The 27334-nt window shown below is 37.7% G+C and overlaps 1 protein-coding gene across 1 annotated transcript in view; it reads left to right on the top strand.

Annotated features, from left to right (window-relative positions):
• Positions 1-1525: 1525 nt before the first annotated feature.
• The window catches only part of TEX10 (testis expressed 10), a gene marked incomplete at its 3' end in the record, with an annotated part of 47597 nt that continues 21788 nt past the window's right edge, over positions 1526-27334 (top strand). The window contains exons 1-8 of the mRNA XM_079533817.1: positions 1526-1708; positions 2289-2995; positions 8533-8776; positions 10558-10670; positions 12310-12548; positions 17282-17417; positions 19941-20116; positions 20760-20937. Coding sequence (XP_079389943.1) covers positions 1529-1708; positions 2289-2995; positions 8533-8776; positions 10558-10670; positions 12310-12548; positions 17282-17417; positions 19941-20116; positions 20760-20937 — 1973 coding nt within the window. The 5' untranslated portion in view covers positions 1526-1528. The remainder of the gene's footprint in view (positions 1709-2288; positions 2996-8532; positions 8777-10557; positions 10671-12309; positions 12549-17281; positions 17418-19940; positions 20117-20759; positions 20938-27334) is intronic.

Below are 27334 nucleotides of genomic sequence, written 5' to 3'. Positions count from 1 at the left end.
TTCCAGAGCCCTCACAGCTTTGTTGCTCTTCTCTGGACACGCTCCAGGGCCTCACTGTCTTTCTTGCTCAAAACTGAACATACCACTTGAGATTTTTAAAAATCTTTTCAGTCGACAAATACTAGTGCAAAAACTTCAGATGGCCTTACATAGAGCTGTGATGTGAATATGAAGCAATGTAATGCAGCACAGATCTACCAAATCTGAAGTCCATTGAAAAATCAGCTATGAAATTTTATTTCCTAGAGTGAGTGGTGATCATGTCCGCTTTATTGTAGGTTTAGTCATGAGTGTATACTTTTTTTTCCAATAAAATTAATCTTGAAATGTTGAACCTTGTGTTCACGGTGTTCAAATATGTCCAAAAGCCAGTTACCCGCAGAGTAGCTTGAGAGATTCTGTTATATTGAAAAATAATCAGGTTTATAGGCCTGACAGCACGAACCTTTAAAGCTGGATATAAGTGCTGCATGCAGTGAGATCGGGAAGCAATCACATTTCCAGCTGCCTGGATGATCTTTTGCTATTAGAAAGTTGTGAAATGTTAAACATCGTAACCACTTTCTACTTATCCCATCCTTCTCCTTTTTAAATAGTTGCAGTCTCTACGACCACTTCTAGGGCTCACTGGACTGTGGATTCATGGTCTTCAATAATGGAAATCAGAGCGTGATTTGTGTGTGGTGTTGAGTACTGTGGCACTGAATTTGGATGTATTGAAGTGGCCGGAGAAGCAAGATAAGGAGCCAGTGGTGTAACATGTTTTCTTTGAGCTGGCTGAACTAAGCATGCTCTTATCTGGACAGATATATTGAAGGCCAGGCAGAAACCAAAGTGTTGGTTTTAATTTGTTCTGCTTGTTGTGTGTTTGGTCCAGTATGACTGTGATCTAAGTAGAGCTATCCCTACCACCTTATTTTTTATGCCTTATTAAATATGACTTAGCTTTTCAGCATCTTTTCACTCCCTGTGCTTTTTTAGTTTTCTGTTTTTTTTTTTTCTCCTTTACTTTTAATTGTTAATCTTTAATGTCTGCACTTTTGAGAGTGTGGTGGAAGTTTACCTGGGCCTGTGTGCTGTGTTATCAGCAAAGGCCTGATGAGATCCATGATTTTACCTGTGCAGACTAGTATGCTGGTTGTGATCAAGTTGCTAAGCAATGTACAAATGAAATAAGACATTCCACTGAGCTCTTTAGCCTTGACAGGTGTCCAGTGTGTAAAAAACTGCTTCACTGGCAGGACCTCTTCTAAAAGAAACAAAAGAAACAAAAACCCACAACTCCTACATATTCTGATAAAGCAGTAGAAGATGAAGATCTTCAAGTGATCTTTTTCAGTAAAGCTGTTCTCAAAGTGAAGACAGCCAAATTGTAGATAAGGTCTGTTTAGCCTAGCGTCTGGTCTGCAGTAGTTTATGCAGAGGAAATATGTAAAAACTGTAGCTTTCACCAGCAGTTTGCTGCTCTTTGGTGGAAAATGTGTTCAATCACATTGAAATTCTGAATGTCTTTTTGCAGAGAATCAGGATGACTAAAAAAAGGAAACATCAAGAAGACTTCCAGAAAGTGAAATTAAAAGTTGGGAAAAAAAAGCCTAAACTAGAAAATGCAACAGATACCACTTTCAAAACAAAGGCCATACAAATTCCTGAACAGCTTAAAGAAGATGGAATGCTTACTACACAGAACAGAAAACTTAACATAAAGGTACGTGGTGGGTGATACATTCTGAATGACAGATAATGACATTTGCCTGAGTCCTTATAGTTACTAGTGTCTAAGAAAAAAAAGGTGTATTTAAAAAAAACAATGAGACACAAAACTAAGCTGACCCTTGAACTAAATGACTTAAATTGCTGGGCCTGCATATAACTCAAGGCTAGGCTTTTCAGCAATGGAAAGCTGAAGTTGCATCGTCCTCTGAGTATCAGGGATTAATGCTGTTTTTGAGTCTGAGATTATAAAATAAGAGCAGGGTTTCAAAACCTCTGCTAAGTTAGTAGGGTTGTATGTTTACTTATGTATGAAAGTTATCTTGTTACCTGAAGAACAGGTTGTGGTATCTTGTTTTTCCTGTTTTTGAATATTGCTGATTTGTTCATTGCTACACCACAAACCAATAGCGTATTTGTTTTGAAAGTACTATGCTTCTGCACACAGCAGTGCATTAGAACAGATTCTGTATTTTTTAGTGTTTGGCAAAAAAAAAAAAAAAGAACTAGAAGGTGGGTAAGGAAGTAAAAAGCTCAGAGTAGTAATGATAACTAATATGTTTCTTTTCTAACAGGATTTACTTTCGCAGATGCACCATTATAGTCCTGGGGTTAAACACAATGCACTCCTTGGGCTCAAAGATCTCCTGTCTCAGTATCCGTTTCTAATTGATGCACACCTTTCAAATATAATTAGTGAAGTGGCAGCAGTGTTTACAGACAAAGATTCTGGTGTCAGGGGAGCGGCTGTTCACCTGCTTCAGTTCTTGGCTTCAAAAATAAGAGCTGAGCAGATTGCTCCGTTTTTTCCTTTGGTAAGTGCCCATCTCTCCAGTGCCATGACTCACATCAGCGAAGGAATTCAGGAAGATTCACTGAAAGTCCTGGACGTTTTATTGGAAGCATACCCAGCTCTTCTTACAGACCGCAGTAGTATATTACTGAAGAATTTTGTAGAGCTTATTTCTCACCAGCAACTGTCAAAAAGACTGAAAAGCAAAGAGAAACTTTCCTGGATGCTGTCTGTTAACCCAAACCGCAGAGTAACATCTCAGCAGTGGAGGTTAAATGTACTTATCAGGCTCAAGAAGTTCCTCCAGGCAGTGGTTGATGGATCCAGTGAAATAGAAGATGAGGGACTTCAAGAGCAAAGGGATAGCCCTCATTCTGTGAGGAGCCCAATATTTATTAGCTGGAAGGTCCATGCAAATAATCAACAGCACATACATCTGTATGAAAGTGGTGGCTTACGACCAAAGATGAACTCATCGTTTAGATTGAGGTGAGAAAACATTAATTCCAAAATAAGTTAATGTCAGCTCTACAATAATGATTTATGATAAGCTGGCTTATAGCTGTTGAAAGCAGCTATTCTTGTTGAGACATTGCATCTGAAGAGTCTTTTGGGGCATTCAGGGTAATTGTGCAGTTTTACTGTAGTAGCTTGAAAACTGGAAATAGTCGGCAGATGAGTGGGCTGTGTGTAGATAATGAACTTTCTTGCTAGCAAATTAAAGCTTAATGGTATTATAATACTGGAAGAGCAACTCTTGAGTGTTTTTTTTGGATTGCAAACCGAAGACTACAAGTTATTTCAGGCTGTCAGATAAGTGGAGGGGCAAGCAAACGGATTTCTCTGTACTAAATGTAAATGTGTTTGTTACACAGTGATAATGAATTTGACTGAAATTTTATGCTTTTACCATGGAGAGTATAACAGCGTTAGAAGGAATCTTAATTTCTTCATTTTAAAGTAACTTCTTTGCAAAATAGTATGTCTGCTGAGTTTCCAGTTGGAGGTGTTCTTAATTCATCAGTTTATATCTTCACTATGAATAAAAGGTGTTTCTTCCAAGACACGTTGTTGAAAGTGGAAAAAGGCATAATTTGTTTTGTCACAGAAAGGTCTGTGTGGTTTATAGTAACTCTAGGTAGGTCTGAGGTGAAGTTTAGGGAGAAATAATTAACAATATTTGTTTATCTCCCTCCTTCCTTATTCGACTGCTCCTCAAACCAGAGGGGAACATTCCCTCCCCAGCTTTTTTCTTATGGTACCTTTGTGTGTTGCCATCATCATGTATATGTGCTTCTGTAGATGTTACATACGTGGTGACAGAACACCTGGAATGATCTACCTGAAAATAAAAAGAAATGGTGTTTAGCTGTTACGCAGCACTTCTAGTTAATAGATTTCAAAGCGGTTTGAAGAGAAATCACAACCCTTGTTTTACTGCTAGGGAAGACCAACTACACTAACGTGGGTTTTACCAAATTCATCCAAGGAGGTCAGTGACAGAAAAAAATATACAAAACCCACTGTTCAATCCATCATTATGCCTACCTCCTATCTTTGAAGGAGGCTCAGAAGAAGTGGTGTTCTCTTTTAATGCCATAGGTATTGGTGTGAATTAGCAGATCTTCTCCATCTCCATGCCGGTGACACGCAAATGACTGTTCCATTCCTATTCTCTTAGGCTTCCTCTTGGTAGAGAGTGGATTACTTACAGTAGGTGTAGGACACTTACATGGAACTAAATAAAATATGCTGCTTGTTCTTATGAAAGTGGTTTAAGTAGCATAAGAGTTCAGTCACAACCAAGAGTATCTGCTGCAGTGAAAGCCAGTCTTGAGGCAGCTGAGTGAAAAACAGCCCTAAGGATTTCATCTGTACAGTCAGCATCATACAGTTACAGACCACAGAATATCAGGGGATTCTTGTATTGTGCACTGAATGATGCGCAGTGTGTGATGTTCTGTGCCCTCTAGTAGTTAAAGGTGCATTGTATCCAAGGTCTAGGAAAGTAAACTTTACATCTGGTGTCACCTGAATTGGATTCCCCTTTTCTGAGGAGCTAGATTTCGGTGAAACATCGTGATCCGCTTCTGGTTATAAATACTTTCAAAAAGCCATTTGCAAGCATGAGGAGGAGCCAGAAGAGTAGAAGGAAACATTGCTAACATCCAAGGCGAAGTTGGCAGAGAAAACTGATGGCAGCAGAACAGAAGAATGGAAAGAGAAAGAATACTTGTACAAGGTACTTGAATATTTCTCTTTTTATTGCGTATGCTCACTGTTTTGGTGTAATCTTTTTTTTTTGTTGTTATTATTATTTAAAGGGCCCATAAAGTTTATTTTACTGGATATGCACAGTATGTTAAGAGCAAAAGGTATTCTAGCTTTTGGATTTGCTGTGAGAAACAGTGTAGATACTTACAGCATGAGGCCCTTCTCTGAAATCTTTTCTAGTAATCTGAAGAAGCTTAGTTCTTTCTCATTCAATCCCAGCAATGGCTTTTGACAGTCATTCCCATTCCTTTTGCCTTTGCTGTGACCATTACTGCAGGGGCAAAAATGATGTCAAGTAAGAGGTGTGAAAGGTTTTTAATGCTTTAATGCTCTTTGAAGATTTCTAAGATCTTAAACAGTGTATTTTTCTATTTTTCTTTGAAGAAGTCAATGCAGAAATTGTAAAACCTTAACTATAGGTAGGGAAGAGTCAAACAAACCAGAAGTAGCTATAATTGCATTGTGTGTGTGCGCTGATGATAAAAGGTCTCATAGAATCATAGAATTGCTCAGGTTGGAAAAGATCACAACCCAGCCATAGTACCCTAATTAACAACCCTCCACTAAATCATGTCCCTGAGAACCACATCCAAGAGGTTTTTAAAAACATGCAGGAATAAGTTTTAACTTTATTCTTTTAAAAAGTACAAATATCTCCAATAATATATATATTTTTAGTTGCCAAGTTATGTTTCTCTTGGAAGTTCTACAGGTAGGGGTGCCAAATCCTAGATAATCTAGTGCTTGCAGAACAAGAGTTTCAAAACAGCAGTGTCAGTGCTTGGTAAACTGTGTAGATCTCTTCTGAGCTTGGAATGCTGAATAGTTCAGTAGTGAACATCATAAGACTATTGTTTTTCGTTGTGTGTTACGTCTTCCTACTATATGTGAATAAAAAATCTTAATAAGTTAGGAAACTAATAGGATGTTCTCTGCATTATGTGCTGACTGCTGCCTTCTGCATCAAATTCATTTCAGGTTTGGGAAAATGGAAAGTCTGCACAACTTGATTTTGGGATACGAAGATCTTGTTTTGGACTGGAAATGGTACTGAAGCAAAACAGTAGAGCATCTGTTCCTGCTGAGAAAGGACAAACTGAAGCTGCGTAGTAAACTGGAGAAGACTTGAGTGGCCTAAGTGGAAGACATGACGTAGTAAATATGTGCTGTGACCTGTGTATCAGAATGGGCAGATGTGGGGAATACAGCTGAGTGTTTTTCTTCTAGAGTTGATGATGGAGGTGCCTGTAAGGAAGAGGAGCTCCCGTAATCTGACTTCAAGATTGAAAAAAAAATTGCTAATTTCCAGTGGCTTCCTATTTTTAGCAGCTGGCAGTTGTTTTCCTTTTTTCTGTTTCTTTTGTGCTTCCTTGACTTTCCAAAATTTCTTTTACTCTCCTACTCTCAAGTTGCAGATAACCTACCATGAAGATAAATGCTTTTGTTTGATATTTTTCATAAGAATATTAGCATTTTAAGAGAAATGACAGCTTAAAGGCTTATGTATATGAATATCTGACAGCTCCCCTCAGTGATATTTATCCCGATGTGAAGGTAATGTGCTTTCTGGCGTTTCTCAGAGCCACGCTACTGTTAGAGAATACTGATAACGGACATGTGACAAAAAGGTCAGCACTTCATTTGGCATCCAACTTTCCTTGTTCCGGTGACCGCTTGTTGGCAAAGGATATTGCACTCATCAAATGCATGCTGAACAGATTACACTTAAACTTGTAATCTGTAACTGTCAGCAAAATTTTATTTACCGCTTCTGCTGTCAACCTTGAATGTATGAAAAAGATTATCTTGAGATGTATGGGCTTCTTTTGTCCGGGTGACATGAAAGTTCTGCTAAGTTTTCTTGCCCAGACACTTTCAGCATCTGGTTGAGTCCATTTTGGTACTGATTCTCTCAGAGTTTTTTGTTTTTGTTTTCCCCCATTCCTTGTTTCAGGTATCTATTAAAATAGCTGGTTGTGCATTATTGTACTACTGTAGGAATATTCAGGTATTGCCAACTTCTCATGTTTTGTGCTACTCGTTGTTTAACAAGGTAATTTTTCCAGTGTAGATTGCTCTAATGCCAGAGCTCTGTTGTGATACCAGATATAATTTTCAGGGAAATGATGAAGAAAAAAGACTTCCGAACTATGTTAGCCAACTACTGACACTATACTATTTCATTCAAGCCTTATTAGGTCATTAAAAACAACACTGTTCAGTAAAATTACAGGTGTCAGCAGATACTGACTTTCTTGTCCAGTGATGCTTGGAGACTCATGACAGCCATAACTGGCCACATTTGATTTGTCTGCCATGTCTTTGCATGTCTACCCTGGACTTACCTAAACTTTGTAGTCTGAAAGAAACTGATGGCTTCACTATGATGTCTATAGCTGGTAGACAATTAACATCAAATGCTTTAATTTAATAGGAGCAAAGCTTAATTAAGTTGTCTGGACACATTGGTTGCTACTGCTACTGCTGAGTTTGGAAGGAGAGGGGAATGTCCTGGAAAGATGTAACTAATTGGGTAGTTTGGAAGTTGCAGAATGACCACAGAAAGCAGCTTTATCTCTTTAATCCAATCTGAAATTGAAATATTTATAAACAATCTGTGGCAAGAAAGCAGGTAGTGATTCAGATCTCATTTTGAATTCATAAGTAGAAGTATCTTTGGGAATATCATTGAAATAGAAAGGGATTTAGTGGGAAATCCAGCATACAATTTTTATCTGTATTAGGAGTTCAGAATTAGGGGAATTCCTTACTATGAGCATTTTGTGAAAAAATTATCATGGAATGCAGCGCCAGCGATTATAAGTTGAAGTTGTTATTGCTCTTCTGTGTTGCTTTTTTTCCTCACTTCAGGTGTCCTTCTGTTGTTTAGGAGCCCATTCAGAAGCTTTTCTATTGCATCAAAACAGCAGAAGTTCTTCAGTAGTTACTTTCTTTAAAGAATTTTCTTTACAGAATGGATATAAATTGTCTGAATTTATCTGGGAGCAGAATTTTGCCATCAGTGTGGATAATCTCTTTTGGACTAAGAAGTGTTCTGAGAAGCTTTTTTTCTTACTTTCTAGGATATTCAGTATATATATTTAGTTTAATCTATCTCTTCATTTTTGGATAATTTTTATTTGTCTTCATTACCAAGACATTTTAATAACTTTAGGAGCTAGTCACTCTTCAGAGTTTTATTTTAATTTAAACCATCACAGTGGTAATTGATTATGTTTTTTCTTAACTATTTTTCTATGGTTATGAACAACCATTGTGTTTATTAATAATGATCGTCAGCAATAACTGTAATAAACCTCGTGTGTTTGACAATACTTTGTAGTCAGTTTAATTATTTTGTTTCAAGGGACTTAAAGCTTTTTTTTATTCTGTTCTGCTGAGCACAGTGGAATCTCATCTATTGCTTGAAGGTGATATGATAATGCAAGTCGTATTTCTCCCTTTTCTATAGACTACATGTAAGAATAGGAAGGGAAATAATGACATGTAAGAAGCTGTTCTAGAAACACATATTTGTGGGGAGACTCAGGACCAGGTTTGTTGTAGTTGGTTTGAACTCCCTTTCAAATTGAATATCTAGCAAGAAAAAAGGCAAATTTTATGTGTTAAAATTATATATATTTTTTTGGTATAAAGAAAGCAGGAAAGTGGTTTTGCTCTAAACTGTTTTCAAAGGTGTGATCTTTTTTTTTTTTTTCTTTTTTTCTTTTTTTCTGCTTTTTGTCATATAGGTCTCTGGCAAGTGTAATGGACAGTGCAGAAAAAGGCCTGTCCTCGGCTGAAAATTTAAAAGGTTTTATTGAGATAATAATTCCATTACTGATTGAGTGCTGGATTGAAGCATCTCCTGCACAATCAGCTCCCATTCTCGGAAATCTTTTGGAATCAGATTGTCAACAACTTATGCAGCAAGTGCTTAGTATAATACATTTGTTGTGGAAGCTCACAAAGCGGCACGATGAAACATACAAAATGGTAAGGGAGAACTGAAATGTGGCATTAATGATGACAGTTCATATTTGTTTTGATCAGAAACCGATGAGTTGGTTGTTGAGTTGGTGACTGTAAGTAGTGAAAGTATTTTGTTTAGTAAGAGACAAAAAGCCTTGGATTTTTTTTGTTTTAAAGTCTTTAGGAAAGAAACCAGTGAATTCATTGCTCAGTTCAGCAGTAGTCTCCAGGAATCCTTGGTGACTGCAGCATGGAAGGTTTTAAGACTGAAATTCATACTGTAGGAGAGAAGCGTTATCTCCCAGGTAACTTCTAGAATATAAATCTGAGGAAATATGGAGGTGTTCATTCTTTTTATACTTGGAAAAGTTTTACACATTGGAGAAGCAGAGGTGAAAACAAACCCTAAGTCTTTGGAAAGGTAAGGGACATTGATGGACTGAAGTCCTCAAACTGACTGGTAGAACTTACACTGCTGTGCCATGACTGGTGGCATCACCCATGGCACCAAATTGAAGCCTCAAGTATTTTGGAAAACACCCTTGAAGCTTTTGCTCTGATTTGTCTCTTTACTTGGTAAACGGATTGCCTTTTTGTAACTTCTGCTGCTCTTCAGAAGACCTTGTAAAGTGCACACTTCCCATGTTGGTTCTTGAGACCAGTTGGAAGGAACATCTTTACAGCTCTTTGGTTTTGTGTGCGTATAGGATTGTAGAACTGTTCTGTATACAGAACATACAGAATAATTACTGGAAAAAAATTGTGGAATCAACTCACTAGACCAGTATTAGCCAACATACACTGTCTGAGGGATGAATTTGGAGTGTCCAAACAAAGCACACTGTTCCCGTTTACCTTTTCATCCTTTCGTCAGGACTTCTTGGAAGCAGGCAGAAAGGAGGCTGTGGCAGCCTGCTGCTGTGACCTTTTTCTTTAGGTTACTTCAGGGCTGCTGCCCTTCGCTGTCAAGTACCTGCCTCTTGGTCACATGAAAGGAGTACTCGTGTCATGGAGTGAGACATTTTATGTACATACAATTGCATTGTGACCTTGGGGTATTTAAAAAAAACAATAATGACTGTATAACTTATTTTTTGAGGATACTGTGTTTTATAATTGCATCCTCTCTATTCCCTTTTAGTCACATTTGTATAGAAGGTGTATTCAAATAGAGCTCAGTTTGGAAATGAAAGTTTTGCTTATTTAAAAAGTCCTTAGCCTGTAAGAGACAAAGGGGTTATTAGAGACATTTTGTAAAAGTGCTTTGAATGTGCCTGTTAATCTTTGAAATAGTATGATGGTCATTTTCTTAGTACTTGAAAATAAAGATTATTGTGCCTGACCAATATGCTAGCAATGCAGGCTTTTGTGTGTGTGTGGAACAGTGACTGGAGTGTCTGTTAACCCACAAGGTACAATTATTTTTGAATATAATAACCTTTTTCTGTAAGAATAGACTCCTTAATGGAAGTTGTCTTAAGTCGTCAGGGTTTGAACTAGAAATGTGTTAATAATGGGGAAGATGAAGGCATTGTCAGAATATGTCTTAGTGGAAAATTTAAGACAGTCACAGCGAATAACTCAGAGTATCACTCTGATAAACTAATGTAAAAGCATTGATATTTTTAACTGCCTTGGTTTAATATTGCATATATCCACATTAGTGTGTGCTAGGAACACATACCAGTCCATTTTGGATTAAATGTTATAGTCTTGAATTGTATCCCATGTTTTGTGAACCTTCAAGTTTGTGCATGATGTTTTTTACTTATTTATTATTTTCTGTCATCTGCTTTCCTTAATAGGAAGTATGGCTTCGAATGAATTACCTTGTTGATTTCAAGCACCACTTCATGCGTAATTTTCCTTATTCTTTACAAGAAACAGTAAAACACAAGAAGAAAGATTTGTGCAAAGGGTAAGAATAAACTCAGTGTTGTGTCACAGCTTTTAGTTTCATAAAATGAGACAATATGTGTGAGTCTTATCTGATATTAAGTTTCTGATGTTGTAAAGCTGTTTTTATTGTGTGCTCTTTGGAAGGTCTGTGCAACCAGAGGGTTTTGGTTCCGCTTGTTAAAAGCATTGGATGAGAAGTCATCTCAGTGTCCTCCAGTAGAAACAAAAATGCTGTTCTAAAGAAATGAAAGCATTTTATTGGAAGCTTTAATCTGAAGTTTGCATATTGTTTAATGGGGATCCATATTAATTTGACTAGTTTTATACTTCTATCTTCTCTGCTTAATTGCTTCAAAATATGGTTAAAGCATGCTTCTTCAGCCACATCTGCTGGATGAGTACAGCCAGAGGGGTGCATGGGTCACGTGCTTGACCTTTGTGGGAAGGCAGTGTGGAGTAGGCATGGAGAGACTGAACGAACTTATGCTGTTCTTAGCATAAGAGTGGGTACATGGTTTTTGTTAGGCCAGTAGCAGACTGTCTGCCTTTTCAGCTCCCAGAAGTCAGACTGTGTTCACACAGGGTCTGTTCTGAAGTTGTTCTCTGCCATTGCAATCCATGTAAATGGGTAGCAGCCAGTTTTGGTTCCAAGTAAAAGCAAATTGTGCTACTGAAAATTGAGGTGTAGAAGTGGAATCTTGTTTTATGCTATGAGTCTTCCACAGTACATGTATATCTGCATGCATATTAAAATCCTCTTTGGTTTTTATATATTTATATGTATGTACTGTGTTTTCCCTTCATGGAAGGGCATATATATCAGAGGTATAGGATTGCTCCCAGTTAGGTACTTCTATTTCAGCTAAAATTTGCCCGTTCAGTACATAAAGTTCATAAAATGGTGTAGAAATTTCTCTTAGTACTACTGGTAGCATTTAAGTCAACATTTTCTGAATGTGAAAAAAATTACTAGCATTTATGCAGGCTGTAAATGATGCTCATAGGTTGAGATTCACTTCATTTTATAGTAACAACTGCTGTATTGAATTGAAGACTAACTGCACTTTCATGCAGTTTCAAATGCTCTGTTACGTCATTTTCAAAACTGTGTTCTGATTGTAGGCATTCCTGTTTGCAGCTTTCTGCAGATAAATTTCTTGGTAACTCTCAATTTTGACTTTCAAACCTTGGTAGGATATGGTGATGGTGACAAATAGATTACTTATTCCACAGGAGTTTGTAAAAAGGTACAAGAACGAATTTTTCTCTGTTCACAGTGCTTTTTGTTGTCATGTGGTAGTGACAGTGTGATTCTTCTCAGAAAAAGAAATGCAAGAGAAGTTGAAAGTGAGGAGTAATTTTGCAGTGTTCCTTTTCCAATTTAAGGCAATCAGAAGTGCTGCTAGGAACAGATAAAAATGTCCAAGGGACACAGTTTGGAGCTTTCATTCTTCCTGCCACAATAAATACAAGAAAGAGACATCATGGTGGCAGAACAAAGACTAATTTACCTGAACATGGTGTAAAAGTCAGATACGAAGACTTGTGTTCGCGTTAGAACTTCGGCATTTATTTATTTTTCCCTGCCAAAGTAGCAGCATATTGGAAGATGTGGAATATTTTTTCAGATGTTTCTTTTTCTTTCTGCTCCTCATTAGCAACAAGTATTGTACGACATCATCAAACAATGTAGACCATCTTTTGCTGAACTTAACCTTATGTGACATAATGGTTTCACTAGCGAGTGCTTCAACGCTTCAGGCGGATTCTGGTTGGCTGGACATGATAAGGAAATTTGTGACCGATACTCTCCAGGATGGCAGCAAGCTGAATAGCAAGCAGGTGAATAGATTGCTGGGTGTGACGTGGAGACTAATGCAAATACAGCAGAACAAAGGTAAGATAAGAAAAGTTTCTCGAAAGTGGCATCTGTGCACTGGGAAAGGTTGAGTTATTTTGTTGTTTCTGGGTCACTCTGTCTTATATCCTTGGTTATTACATCCATAGTATATTCAGTTCACCTGCATAGACAGAATTTTCATACGCAATACTGAACATTGTTTCATTTTTAGGAATGTTGCTAACTTTATATTGCTGATGCTCAAAATTTAATGTATTTTTTTTACTTGTCTTCTGTTTTTACTTCTTTTACATCTTAATCATAGAATCATAGAACTGCTCAGGTTGGGAAAGACCTTAAAAATCATCAATACAACCCTAACTCGTAACAACCCTCTGCTAAATCATGTCCTTGAGTGCCACATCAAACAAATTTTAGACACATCCAGGGATGGTACTCAACCAGCTCCCTGGGGAGCCTATTCCAGTGCTTAACAGCCCATTCTGTAAAGAAGTTTTTCCTGATATTCAACCTAAACTTAGCCTGGTGCAACATTCTTAAGACATTCTTAGAAATTAGAAAATGAAAGAGTTTTGTTTACTGGAAGAAGATAATTACCAGGGAGGAGAGCTGTGTGATGCTTTCATATTCAGTCCTTATTTATAATCCTTCATGTAACTTGTAAGAATTCTAGAGTAATGCTATATGACAGAACTAGTTCTCCGGTAACATGAATGGTGGTCAAGGCCAGGTTGGATGGGGCTTTGACAACCTGCTGTAGAAGAAGATGTCCCTGCACTTGGCAGGGAAAATGGAACTAGATGATCTTTAAGGTCCCTTCCAACTCAAACCATTCTGTGAAATGCCAGGATGGATCTGATGAAAGCTGTTTTAGTGTTTTATTTTGATCTTTTTCTAAGGGAAAATACATTCTGATTATGACTTAGAGGACCATTAGAGCATTGTGTGTTCTCTCCTATGCCTTGCCAAAGTAATCCTTGACTGTGATCCAGATAAGATGTTGCATGACGTGTTTGTTCAGTGGCTGATATAAGACTTATTAAAGAAAAAAGAGTTTTTCAGCAAATGTTAAGGTGACAGTGGTCTGTTGTGTATCAGTCTGGTAGAACTGAATTCCACAGCTAACTGGAGTTTATGGAAAGTGCTTTGCCCTTGGCAACAGTTTTCACTGTTAGTGTTGTAAGACAAGATGATGTCAAGTGTCCCTGAAATACATTTCAACAGTTAGAAGTTTTTCCTTCCAAATCCTTTTTGGTTAGGAATCTGTCTAGTACTATCTCCTAGACAACAAAGGTAGTAACTAAACATTCCTATCTACACTCCAAAATTTAGCCTCCTGTTGAAAACAGATCGTAGTCCGCAGTCAGAGTTGTGTCTGTCTCACCATCTGAGCTAAAGCAAAAGAGGTGTTGTTTAAGAAATATATTTCCAGCTATTATTAAACTGTTAAGTCAGGTGCTTCGTGCTTTTTCTTGTATTAAAACATTGATTTTTGCTTTGTCTGCCAGATTTTTGCGAATAGCATAGGAAAAAAAAATGTGTAACTGAAGTAGCACTTCAGTTTTTCCTAGACATTGCAGAAAATAAGTGAAATGAGATTAAAAAAAAACAACAACAACAAAAAAAAAAAACACCACAACAAAATCCTCTGCAAATTTAAGTGAACTTCCAAAAGATTGGTATATATGGATCTTGTCTGCTGATTCCTTAAAGGCTCAGGAATTTTGCTGCAAGTAGAAAATTGTTTACCTCATAAATCTCTTATCTGTTGTGTGGAAGGTTTCCCTTGTTTTTTCTAGATAATCCTTGTGCAGTACAAAAAGCCTGCCGAGATGTAAGAATGTAAGTTTAAACCTCATTTACTAGGTGTTGAGGAAATACAGCTTCTACAGGCTGGATAAATGGGCTGGCAAGAACCTCATGCATTTCAACAAGAGGGAGCGCACATGCCTCATCCATCGGTACATGCTGTGGCTACCGAGATGGAAAATGGCTTGTCAGAAAGGGACACTCAATGGACATGAGGTCGACTGTGCCCTAGCAGTTTGCCCTAGTGGTAAAGAAGGCCAAACAGTATCCTGGTCTGCATGAGGAGTGTTGCCAGCAAGCTGAAGGAAGTGATCCAGCTTCTGCTATCAGCACTGGTGAAACAACGTGGAGTCCTGTGTCTGTTGGACTTCCCAGTTTGAGGGACATGGAGCTATTGGGAATAGTCCAATGAAGGACCACAAAGTGGTAGAAGGGTTGGAGCATCTTTCATATGAGGAAGTGCTGAGAGAGCCTGGAGAAGGGAGAGTTTGTGGGGAAACTGAAAAATGTCTGTGAACACCTGCAAAGAAAGTGAAGCCAGGCTCTTTTCAGTGGTGCTCAGTGACAGGACAAGAGGACAAACAGCACAAACTGGAAGCACAAGGAGGTCTCTCTGAATATCAGGGAAGGCTCACCTACTGCATGGCTGAGCACTGGCAAAGGTTGCCCAAGGAGGCTGTGGAGTTCCCACCTTGGAAGTCTCTACCCAGAAGCTGTATGGTCCAGGACAGCCAACTTTAAGTGATCCTGCCTGAGCAGAGTGCATGGACTAGATGGTTTCCAGAAGTTCCTTCCAACCTCAAATAGTCTGTGGAAGATGAACATGGCGGTTTTTTTTTCACTTTAGTTTTTCTGCAGTGCCATAGAAATTCTAAACTGTACTGTGCAAGATGATAGTCCAGAACTTGGTACATACTGAAGGTAGAACTCTGAATTGTTTAAGATCTATCTTAAATTGAGATGAGTGGTCTGAAAGTGTTTGCTTTGTTTAGAAGACAACACAAAAGAAAAAATGAGCTACAACAGTCAGTGTTTTCTTAGAGCATAGTGGAAATCAAAGGAGGGAAGGGTAGTTAGGAAGAAACAGATAAAACAGAAACAAACAAAACCAAAACAAAGTAATCCCACTACCCCAAACCTAATAAAGGTGAGATTAAATAAAGCCCATTGTTAACCTCCTTGGCATTATGCAACAGAAGTATGGTGATATCTGCTTTTTTTTTTTTTTTTTTTTTTTTTTTTTTGTGAGTTTGTTTTGAGTAGCTATTTATGCTAGGGTGAAATGCACCACTTAATTTGTGTGTCTTGAAGAGCTTCGAACTGACATCTGAAGATATCTCTCCACTGTTTAGGATCAAACTCTGTTGTATTTTTGATTAATTTTCCTTCAAAAATTTCCTTCAAAAACAGCCAATTCAGAAGGAGAGTGGCCACGTGATTAAAACTAGAGTATGTTAAAAGCCATGAGTGCTTCAACTGCATTTTGGAAGTCTGTACATTTTGGACCTTTTAAATACTACTTTTTTAATAGTGGATTTTAGAATTTTGTTTTTAAACTTGTCCCATTCATAGGAACCAATTCAAATAGTAGAACTAGTTTTACAGAACATGCAATGGAGAATTATTGGAAGGTGGCTGAATCTTCTGTGTGCTTAGAATATTTATTTATTTACCACAGTTGTTCAGTTAACATTCATACCTTTATATGATTTCTAGCTAATTTATGAACTCCTAGCTAATTAAGAGTAGGCTAGTGTGCTGTTTAGGAAATGCTGTCCAAGATAAATCCAGGATTGTGAAATGGGTGAGTTAATGCTCCTAGTGAAGTCAAAATAATGTAACAGTTTATCCTAATCAAAATTCCTTCTAATATTTGATATATTTTTTTGGTTGACAGATTTGTTAGATTTCAAGTTCTGAATGGCTGCCTGCAGTGTGAATGAGTATGACCATGCAATTTCAGGAGTTTCTTGTAGTGTGTCTTTGTACAGTAACTTAAATACATTCCTTGTTTTTGCTGGAACTTTCCAAAGGCGTCCATCGCCTGGTCTGGATCTGTACTCATTTCTAGTATGGAGTATTCTGGTTAAAATGTGGTTTCCATGGGCAGAAGTAGCTCTGTTCTATTACTTTAACTGTTTTTGAGTATGTAACTTAAACTGCTCTGTTCATTTCAGTGTAAAACAAAGGATTGTATCATCTTTTCACGCTTAATTTTTACCTCCAATATTTTAGTCTGGCTTTTAAAGAAAGTGTTTTGCCATGTTGTTAGTGTACTGTACCTTCTGCACTTGCTGGCTGGTTTTAGCTGACTTTAACATAAAGCTAGAACTCAGACATTGTTTTAAGCCTGGTGATAAAGTACAGCTGGCTGAAGCTTCAGAGGAGAACAGGTTGCAGTGCAAGTTTGGCAGTTCTCTTTGTAGTGGCTCTCCAGTGCCTCTGGAGGTATGTTTTCGTGTTAATCAGAAAATGTGACTTGGAGCTGGCTGCTTCAAAGATGTGGAGAGGTGATCAGACTGATGTGTACAGGGAGAAAGATAGCTAGTACGGAGATAACTGAAGACACTGACAGTGAGATTTTGGATCCGTTGATGAAGAGTAAAGGAGAGTGTTTTTATTTCTGTAGGGAAGAGGGCTGTGGAGTGCAGCTGTGGAAAACAGGACTTCATTAATTCTGAGCTACCTTGCAACCTGATGCACTAAGTTGCCTTCAGGAAGCTCAGAAGTTTTCATTTGTATGTTGTCTCTATATTCACATGCTTCTTTCATAAAATACACAACAAGGTGATGGAATGACTTAGAATTCTGTTTAGCAGTAGTTGTGAAACATTTTGGGCCTTCAAAGATGACCGTAGATATTTTGAGATGCACGCACAGGACATATAATCAGTATATATGCATGAAATCAAAACAGTAAAAAGCACTGTTTCAAATTATTATTATTTTTTTCTTTCTAGTGGCTACAGAGCCGTTGATTAAAGCAGTATATACATTGTACCAGCAAAGGAATCTGCTCTTTCCTGTTCGTACGTTGCTTTTAAAATTTTTCAGTAGAGTTTACCAAAAAGAAGATTCGAAGACTCAAAGAATCAGGTAAAAAACACTTCAGTATTATTTTAATTTCAACACAGCATATTTATGTCAGAAGTTAAAATATTAATTTTCTCCGTGTGTGTGGTGAAATGTTTGTGTGGGTGTGATTTGGCACTGTCACTGAACTTTCAACAGTTAGGTGCTCTGTGAGTTCAGGTTGGTGCGTATAAGCCTATGTGTCTTATTTTTTTTTCCTCTTTAATCTAAGTACTGGATTTAATGCTTAACTTGCAGTTAATCTCTTAACAGCAAGCTCATTGTTTCTGATAGTGTGCTAGTCTTCCCTAGGTTGTCAGTGCTCTGCACCTATAGCAATGGACTATATGGTCCATATGGAGTAATGGTCCATTACTCCATCCTGAGGTCATGGACTTGTGTCTGTTAGTGCATATCTAGCCCAGTGTGTTATTCCTCTTTAATAAAAATACTTTTCTTTGATCCCTTTGGATGAGTAGCCCTGAAGAGACTAGGGTTAAGAAAATATTCTTGTCCTTTTGGTTCCCAGTTTCTTGGATCTATTAGGTACCAGAATTGCTTCAGGTAAGAGGAGATTATTCTCTATGTTGCTGTTAGAGTTTTTCAGTGTAAGATTTGTCTAAATTATTCTAGAAAGTTTGAGATTTGTCAACTCACCTCATTCCAGCTGTGTAAAATCCTCAAATACAGATCAGTTTGTATTAGTCTTGACATATGTAAAAGGATGTATGATCAGATCCACAATATCTGCTTCTGTTGCTAGGCAAGAATCAAACCTCAGGGCTCCCAGAAACGCTGTTGTTAGTTAGTGAAGTCAGTTTTTGGGAATTCTTTTCTGCAGCTCTTCTACTTGTAAAATGGGCAGGTCTGAATGCAGATAATTAGATGTAGAGACAGAAATGTAGCATTACTATTTTAACAGTAGGAAATAAATGAAGGAGTTTGAAAGATGGGGAAAAAAAAACTTGGGAACATCCCATTTTTCTTTTCTTTTTTATCTAGACTGAAAAGGAGATGAATCTTTTTTTTTTTTTTCATACTCAGTTTCCCAGAGCTCACATAAGCACTGTTATCTGTACTTACTGGAAGTCTCGAAACATCTCATCTGCAGTTTCATACAACCATCTAATGCCTAGGAGGCTTTGCCTTTCTACCTTTAGATGTCACAAGCAGCAGTCGTTTTTCTTCTATTCTCCTTTTCAGTCCTCTATGTGGAATGGTGAAGTTTTCAGTAACAGGAAGTTTCTCTGTAAACATTCTGATTCTCCATCCTGATTTTTGTGTCTAATTTCCTTTTTCTAACTGCTAATCCTGCAAATTGAACTAAATTATTCTTCCAGTTATCCCTTATAATTCCATTTTACTATGTTTTGTATATTTGCAATGTTCAGCTTTGTGTTAATGTTCACAAGGAAAATAAATGACTTGGCTGTGAATGGCTTGTGGTTAGGGAGAGGAATTACATACGTGGTTTGGTCAAAGTTTTTGGTATGATTTTGTATATCTGGAGGTGACAGATCTGTTAAGGGAGTGAATGTCTTTCAATGACTGCACCTTTAGGAGAGTCATGGTTGAGGTATTTTGCCTGCATGCCATAGGAATTCAGTGAGAAGACAAATAGGATACAGGAATCTTTAATTATTGCATTAATAATTAAATTTCACTTGAAAAAATTAATTTGAAATTTAGACAGTGTAAGTAAAAGACCTATCTAAAAATCTTCATTAATCTCAGATTTACAGTTTTATGTATAATATAAATAGAAGTATAATAAAGTCTATAATAAAGAGGCAAAGCAGTATTTTCAGGTCACTCGGGTTAATTTTTTTTGGGGGGGGGAGGTAATAAGTTCTGGATTTGCTTTAGAAAACTATTGTAGTCTCATTTTTTAATATTGTTGCTTTTTAATTGCCATTTGATTAAGAATTGAAAGCAGATGAAAAAGAAGTTTTGGATCTTCAGCATGGGGAAAAGATGAACTTCGTTATGGCTGACATAAATGCTTGATTAACTGTGGTAGTTGGATAGGAAAAGAAAATGAACTAAAATAATGTTATGAACTCCTCAAAGCAGTGAGTTCTTGTTTGTTGTTCTTTTTTAAGATGCATCTGAATTGAACAGCAAGATGTCAGTAAGAGAATTGAATTTGAAAATTTGGTAAAAAGAGTAAGAGTTTGACTGGGGAGTTCAGTAGCATTCAGGACATAGTAGTCACAGTGAATTTTAGCTTGACTGATAATTCATTAAATACAAAATGATAAAACTCAGAAGTGGGGATGTTGCTTTGCTGGCCTACAGTTCAAAGAAATACTTTCAAGAAGAGTTAAAAGTATGTGTTGCAAGAACTATGGATCAAATAAATACCTTTATTGTAACCCTCATATCATGTCAGTGTGCTCTGCTCTTCACATGAAATACTAATGTATTTATGACAAGCAAATCATCTTATTGCAGTTGGTTGTAATTTAATTACACCTAACGTTAAAGCGATTTAGTCAAGACTAGGAAGGGTGAAGGGTTGTGTTATTTTTTGCTCCCTTTCTTTAGAAGTCGAAGTAAGGTTTTATCTCGCTGGTTGGCTGGCTTGCCTCAGCAGCTTGCTCTGCTTGGCCTGAGAAACCCCGAGCTTTCAAATCAGCTGATCGATATCATTCATTCTGCTGCTTCTCGTTCGAACAAGGAACTACTGCAAAGTTTACAAGCCACTGCTGTTCAAATATATGGTAAGACTTTGCACTACAGCATACCGCATTTTTTCAGTCACTTGGCAGGAAAGTTGCAGTATGTTGAAAATATACAGGTTTTCTAGGTGAATATCAAGTGTGTACTGCCTGTGTGGGGAGATCTGTTCAGAGTCTTGCAACGTAGATTGAATGGAACCATGGCACCATGTATGTCACTTGTCAGAGTGGCAGAGTGATTGGTCAAAGTTAGCAGGGCTTTAATCTGATGGCATTTTTTGTGTATTTCAAGAAGTTTGAAATTTGACATTTTTAAACACTTGCCAAAATTTCCCAAAGATTTTTTCTTCCATTAATGTATTCCGCCTGTAAAGTGTACTTTAAAAAAAAAAGAATACATTTCTCTGGAGTTATGTTGTGGTGTGTTCTGGCAATTTTGTTGAGAATATTGTGATACATTTAGTTAATTGTCTTGACCAAGGCACATGAAGTGGTCTAGTTTGGTTCCAGTTTGAAGATAAGCTTGCACTGCTTGCTCTTGAAGATGTGAAATCGGAAAGGCACATTTAAGTATCAAAAGATAGAATCTTCCAAATTTTATTGCATGTAAGTTTATTAGCTACTTTAGAGGAATCTGAAGTGTATTTTGTCCCTAGCTTGTAATTCGTTCTTTGTGTTGTTTCAGACCCACTAGATGGCACTCTGGTTCTTCTCCCAGCCGAGGCCCAGCAGCGGCTGGTGCAGCTGGTGTACTTCCTCCCATGCCTGCCTGCCAGCCTGCTGGCCTGCTTGAGTCGCTGCTGTATCATGGGAAGAATGTCCTCTGAGCTCGCTGCTACCCTTATTGGGATACTGCGCATGAGGTAACGTGCTCAATCTGCTCTTTTATTAGGGGTGAAAACACCAATGATTTTGTTAAACGTGAACTTCACTATTGGTTTGCACACGTTTAAATCTCAAAAGATCAATACAGAATGTAACAATTGGCACCATGACATAACTTAATGCTTCTGTCAAATAATACTCCTTCACTTTCCCTTTGACTGTGTCCTTATGCTAACCAATTTTCTGCAGTGCTTGACAACAAAGTCATATTTCTTATGTGGTACTGAGCACCCTCTACCCAGAGTTTTAAGACTCGTGGTCTTTGGTCAGCCACTGGTGGTGGCTTTTCCTTGTAAATACTGTTCATTCCAGTACATGAAGGTGGCCTACAGGAAAGCTGGGAAGGGTCTTTTTGTAAGAGCTTGTTGCAACAGGACGTGGAGAAATGGCTTTAAACTGGAAGAGGGTAGATTTAGACTAGATAATAGGAAGAAGTTCTTTGCTGTGTGGGTGGTGAGACACTGAAACAGGTTGCCCAGTGAGGCTGTGGATGCCCCCTCCCTGGAAGCATTGAAGGCCAGGCTGGATGGGGCTCTGAGCAACCTGATCTAGAGGGAGGTGTCCCTGCCTATAGCAGGGGGTTGGAACTAGGTGATCTTAAAGGTCCCTTCCAACCCAAACTACTCTATGATTCTTTGTCTTGACCTCATAAATACTTTGACTTGACAGTGTTTGTAATGCAAAATAACCAACCAGTGTGTATTCTCCTGTTCTGCTTTGTTTTTAAAGCATTAAAACTTGCTTTTCCTATAATTATCATGCTTAAATATTCAAGTCCTGGTTACTACTGGGCGAGTGCCTTGTTTGAAATTATTCACACACTTGTTGTTTTGCTCCTGGCTTGAGTTTAATGATGAAGTCAGGGAGAGGTTGCTGTTCCATGGAAATGAGTGGAGGCTAGGATTTCATGACGTTACTAAGTATTGTTGGAGACTGCATAAATGAACAGTAGCTAACCTTGTCTGAATTATACTTAGCAACATTTGTTTTTTCTTTGTGCTTTTTGGAACTTAAGTGTTTTTCTTAAACAATAACACAACACAGTGCTTTGCCAAATAGCCATATAACTTGAGCATGATGTGATGGTGATAAAATTTATAATATTCTCCCCATAACACATTGCTGCTGTAAAAATGAAAATCTCTTTTTGGCTTTGGGAACATGGATCTCCGCTTAAAAAAAAAAAATTCCTTGCCATATGCTGAGAATTCAGTGGCAAACTGAACAAATCAAAGGAAAGCATTGTGTGAACTGAAAATAGTAAAACACTGAGGTGCTTAATTTTTTTAAATTGGATCTTATCTGATTTTCAGTAGGGGAGATTTTTTCAGTAACAGTATAGCTGTACTCTGAAGGTACTAACTAGGTGGGCTGTGGGCATTTGATCATTTTGGCACCAATTTTTGGCACCATTTTGTGCTTACCGAAAGTAGGGTTACACTGTGCAACAGAAGAGGAGGAGCAACTTTCATTTCTCAGAGGTGTAAAGAAAGTCTTTTTATCTTAATTTATGGTGTTTGGAACATGTTTTAAATGAAATTGGATTCAGAGGCTGTGGATTATCTACCTAAGAAGTTGATCTGAAGTAACTATGAAAAATGAAACTTGTGGAAGAGATACCAAACTTAACTGAGCATTGTTTCTCTTTGGTAAGTCAGTTCCCACTGTGTTAAGTGGAGTCAGTGTTAAATAGGAACTTAATCAGTTGTCTTTAGAAATGCACCTGAAAATAATGCAAGTCTTTGTAAAGGTTTAAATAAGGCTTTTATAGACAAAATGAATGCGATGACATTGAAAATACTCTCACCTACATTGCCAACTTTAGTAGTAGGAGTCTTAAAGAACTTGAAAGGAGGCTTGACCTTTTTTCAGCTGTGGCTCAAAAACTTGTTTTGTGAAAGGTGTTTTATTTTCTGGCCGGTTGTAGATTTTTATCTTAAGAATTTCATTGTAGGACGCCTATAAGAATTGGAGAAACAAAATGATGGCAGAAATTGGCTGCTGTGAAGTGGATGCCCAGAAAAAAAATTCTTTGGGACCATTCTTTGGTGACTGAAATTAGCAACCATGCTTGCAAAAACACAGAGATAAGTAACAACTGGTATTAATTTCTGGAGAATGGAACAGTCTCATGTATCTTTTTGGAATCTCTTTTGGGAAGAGATTTGTGCAGTTGAGGAAACAGTGATCCATTTTCTAGATCTGAAGTGTATCTGGGCTTTTACGAACTTCATTACCTATTATTGCACGTTGGGTACATTAAGTAATTTTCTAGCTCTTATCAGCAATGCCTAGCTGGATTACTGTGTTCGTTTTAGTGGCTTGCTTTTGAGTAATGAGGTGGACAAACTGGACTGAGTGTAAAGGAGAGCAGACAAAGAACAGAAAGTCTGTTAGCTGTGATAATGGAGAATGACTAGCAAATTGGCATTGTTAGGCAAATAAGACTGTGAAGGAGGAGGAAATTCTTGTGTGTGTAAAAGGTTTTTGGAGAGGAATGAGAGAAAGCATTTTTATCAGGATTAAAAGGTAACTGTGGAATGTAAGAAAAATATTTGCTTAGAGTGCTAGAGGGAGGTACTAGAATAGACCGTGTAGGAAGAGGGTATAGCATATGCCTCACAGGAGGTATTTAAAATTGAGTGAATGAAAGTATACCATGGATGGCAGAGGGTACAGCCTTGATGAAAGAAAGAGGGACCAAGTAATTATCTGGCAGTCATTTACCAGAATTGTGTCATTGTGATTAAGTTAATCATAAAGTTCTTGAAAATAACAGTACTATTTTAAAATATAAATAACTTATTGCTGTGCCCCGATGTGATTCCTTGGACATTTTCTGATGCTTTAGCTTTAAATTTTGTTCAAAGCACCTGAGGGGACCTCATTTATCAGTAAAAATGGTGTTGTCACTAGATGGCACTGTTTTTCTTCCATCGCGTTTTGGTTTTCTCTGTGAGGGGGTAGTTTTTCTAAATCTCTTTTTGCTAAGCCACCTGCTTATCTGTCATGCTTTTAATAGATTGCATTCAGTAGCTCACTGCTGTATGTGGTAATTGTTTTCAGTGTATTTCCACATTATTTTGACTCTTGGACCACGTACGTTCTTAGGAGCATCCTCAGATGTGCATACGTGCCCATGTATGCTTGCGGGGAGAAGCTGTGTGATAGTGAATCTGATGAATGTACATATGGATGATAAAAAGACTGTTAAAATTATCCCAGGAACAATCGTTATAAACTGAAAAAACTTACATATCTTGTGTGTGTGCACATGTGTGCAAACTGTAGAAGTAAATAGTAAATGTATGTAGATGGCTTAAACCACTGTCCTGTCATGGTATCAGGCCGTGAACATGAAATTGCAATTATTGTACAATTTGAAAGCTTTTGTTGATTGGAAATGGATCTTTAAGACGTCCTGTGTTTTCCACTTTTTATTTTTGTGATGGTGAGATCAGTAGCCAGGTGGTTTGCAGGAAGCCACCGAATGAGCCGTGCTGGACTGCATGTGCTGAGAGATGATGCTGCCACTATTGCTGTATGTAATGGGAAGGCTTACAAGAGTGATCATCCATGCTGCTAAATTACTAGAACAGTTCCTGACATGCTTTTGGCTTCTATTCACTAAAGCTGTCCTAGAGAGTGCAGTCCAAGAACCATTTGGACATTTATAGTGGCTTAAATAGAGCCACCCTGTTTAGATTGGTGGCAATTTAAAAGTGCAAACATAGCCAGACAACACTAATTGATGTCTTTTGCCAGAGAATGAGCCTTCCTGCTGTCAGTTCTCTAGGTTAGATACAGTTGATGAATTTCACATGAAAATAAGAGATTGAATGTGGTGGCTTGGCTTACCTTCCCCTCTCTTCTTCCCCAATCACTACTGTGCAGGACCTGAGATGTAATTAACCTTAAATCCAATCAGGTTGGGATTTGAGAGATGGAGAGTTAGGGGATGAAAACCCTTTTCCCTACAGAAGGGGAAAGGTCTGGAGGAACATGAGAACAGTATGTGACTTCAGGGTGTGAGAAATTAGAGGTAACAGCTTCTTGGAAGGAAATAAGTTCTCTTAGCCACACTCTGATTTATGAAGCAAATGGAAGGATATGGGAAATATTTTATAAAGTGTTCGCCCTGAATCTGGAAGATGGAGTTGTCATTATTTATGTGGCAGGGCTTTAATGTATTAAGACAAACCTTTTGTTGTGATGCAACAGGCCATGTTCATAAGAGAATTAACATCAAAAATTATTTTTCATTCATTATTTATTGGGATAGCTTCTAGTTAATTGATGTCTGCTAATTAAAGAATGGTTAAAATGTATTGGGTACAGAATACTTGTAATAAATTAATACTTACTTTTAGAGCAGCCCTTATAGTTAATATATAATCTGAGTACTTAGTGTGATGTATTCTATTCTATGAAATTTGGATTAAGAAATGTAGAATATGACCTTGTAATCAGATATCTTAACTAAGATGTTAGATTGCTGCTGCTATGGGAGAAGTTCTGTTTCCTCTTAATGTGTTTTGTGGTACAAGTGAGGAAAATCTTTTTGGCATAATCACATGAATGCAATTTGTTCATATGCTTTATTTATGCATAATAGTTACAAGCTTTTAAAACAATTTTATCTACTGGAATGGAGTGTCTGGAAATCACTGCAAAAGGGAATTGCACAGATAATACTGTACTACCTAGATTTAAAATAAAAAGGTATTTGTAGGGAATTCATTTATGGTATTTCTCATTTGAAGTGTGCATAAGTGAGATTTCCAGTGGCTTCACAGAGCCATTTCTTGTTGAGCTCTCTCCTACTTGCTTCTGCTGCTGTAGAAAAGGATGAAAGCCATACACAAAGGCTGAGCAGTCTCTCCAAGCAAGACATAGAATCATGGAATGGCTTGGTTTGGAAGGGGCCTCAAGGATTATCAATCTCCACCACCTTGCCACAGGCAAGGTTGCCAACCTCCATATCTAATACTAGACCAGGCTGCCCTGGTCCCCATCCAACCTGGTCTTGAGCACCTCCAGGGATGTCTGGAAGTCTTTTGTCATTTATGTCTCCGGACATAAATGATGTGAGAATTCCTGGACTTCATAAGCTATTATAACTGAGGATAACTTGCATTCTGCTTGTCATCCCTGTAGATGGACTATTTCCTTAAAAGGTCATGCTTTACAGTGTTCTGAAAAGAAAGGCAGTTGGTAGCATCTCATCAAGCAAGTGGACGTGTTGGTTCCTGCTGGCCTCAGGAGTCTGGTGCTTAGGAAGATTGAGTGGACTTCTACCTTCTGTTATAACAAACGCCAAATATGCTATCCAGTTGTTTTAGGTCATAGTTTTTAGTAAATATTACTTTATATACTTTTCTTAGTTATGTGATCTGTAGCCTTTGCCAATGTGGCTTGAGGAGGTACAGTGAGAATATAAAGCATAGTTCACTAGGAGCCTGCACTCTGCTTTATTAAAGACTCATGGAATGCATTGATGTAGTGAAAAAAAAACATTGCTAAATAAGTATTTACAAGCAGGGAGAATCTTGGAGAGAATATCGTAACTCATTGCTGCAAATGAGAGCTTTTCTCTCATTTAAAATAAAACAACACCCTCCCTCTGTCTCTGCTTTCAAGTCTACAAGTGGTACAAAGGAAGGTCAGGTGGATACGTCTTGGAGCATAGGCTGAAGAACATACAGGTGTAGGAAGGTGTAGTTGTTACGAGTAGATTGCTAAGAAAAATATAAGAATGGTGAAGTCTGTGTTCACCCTGAGCTTCAGATCCGTGTGTGTTATAGCACATTCTTTCATCCAAATCTTGCTCACTGTTATGTGAAGCTTAAGACTTGAAAGGAAGAATGCTAAGCTTTTCTTTAAGGACATAGCCCTCTCAATTTGTCCCCGTGTTCTTGTTTGCAGTTTGATATCCCTAACCAAGAGCAGAAGAATTATATTACTGCATTTACAGTTGCACCAGGCAGTAAATGCCTTTTGCTCATTAGTGAATGTTTTTTCTGATTTGTGCTGTTGTTGATAATGTGTAAGCAATTTTTTTTTCTTCAGACAGCTTTCGCAACCTTAGAGCAAATGAGTAGCAGACAGGCTTACTTTTAACAAAGCATAGCTCCAATTGTTATTTTTTTTAAAATAGGATTCATATTTTTCTGCAAATCCCTCTTAATTCCTTGCGGATGTTTGTTGTGTTTTGCCACATCTCCAAATGGAAGCACTTGATCCTTAAAAAGAGATAACCTCACACCACTAGCAAATGATTGCCTACGTACAGCAGCCTGTTAAAGGTAGAGGAAAAACTCTTCACTTGCTTCCATAGTTTGTGTTCAAGACCTGTGCTGCCTGCAGCTAAGTTGG

The sequence above is a fragment of the Tetrao urogallus genome (genome assembly GCF_951394365.1).
Source record: "Tetrao urogallus genome assembly, chromosome: 3".
In the NCBI taxonomy this organism is placed as follows: domain Eukaryota; kingdom Metazoa; phylum Chordata; class Aves; order Galliformes; family Phasianidae; genus Tetrao; species Tetrao urogallus.
The sequence above is the reverse complement of the archived record's forward strand: the minus strand, read 5'-3'. Positions and strand labels throughout refer to the sequence as shown.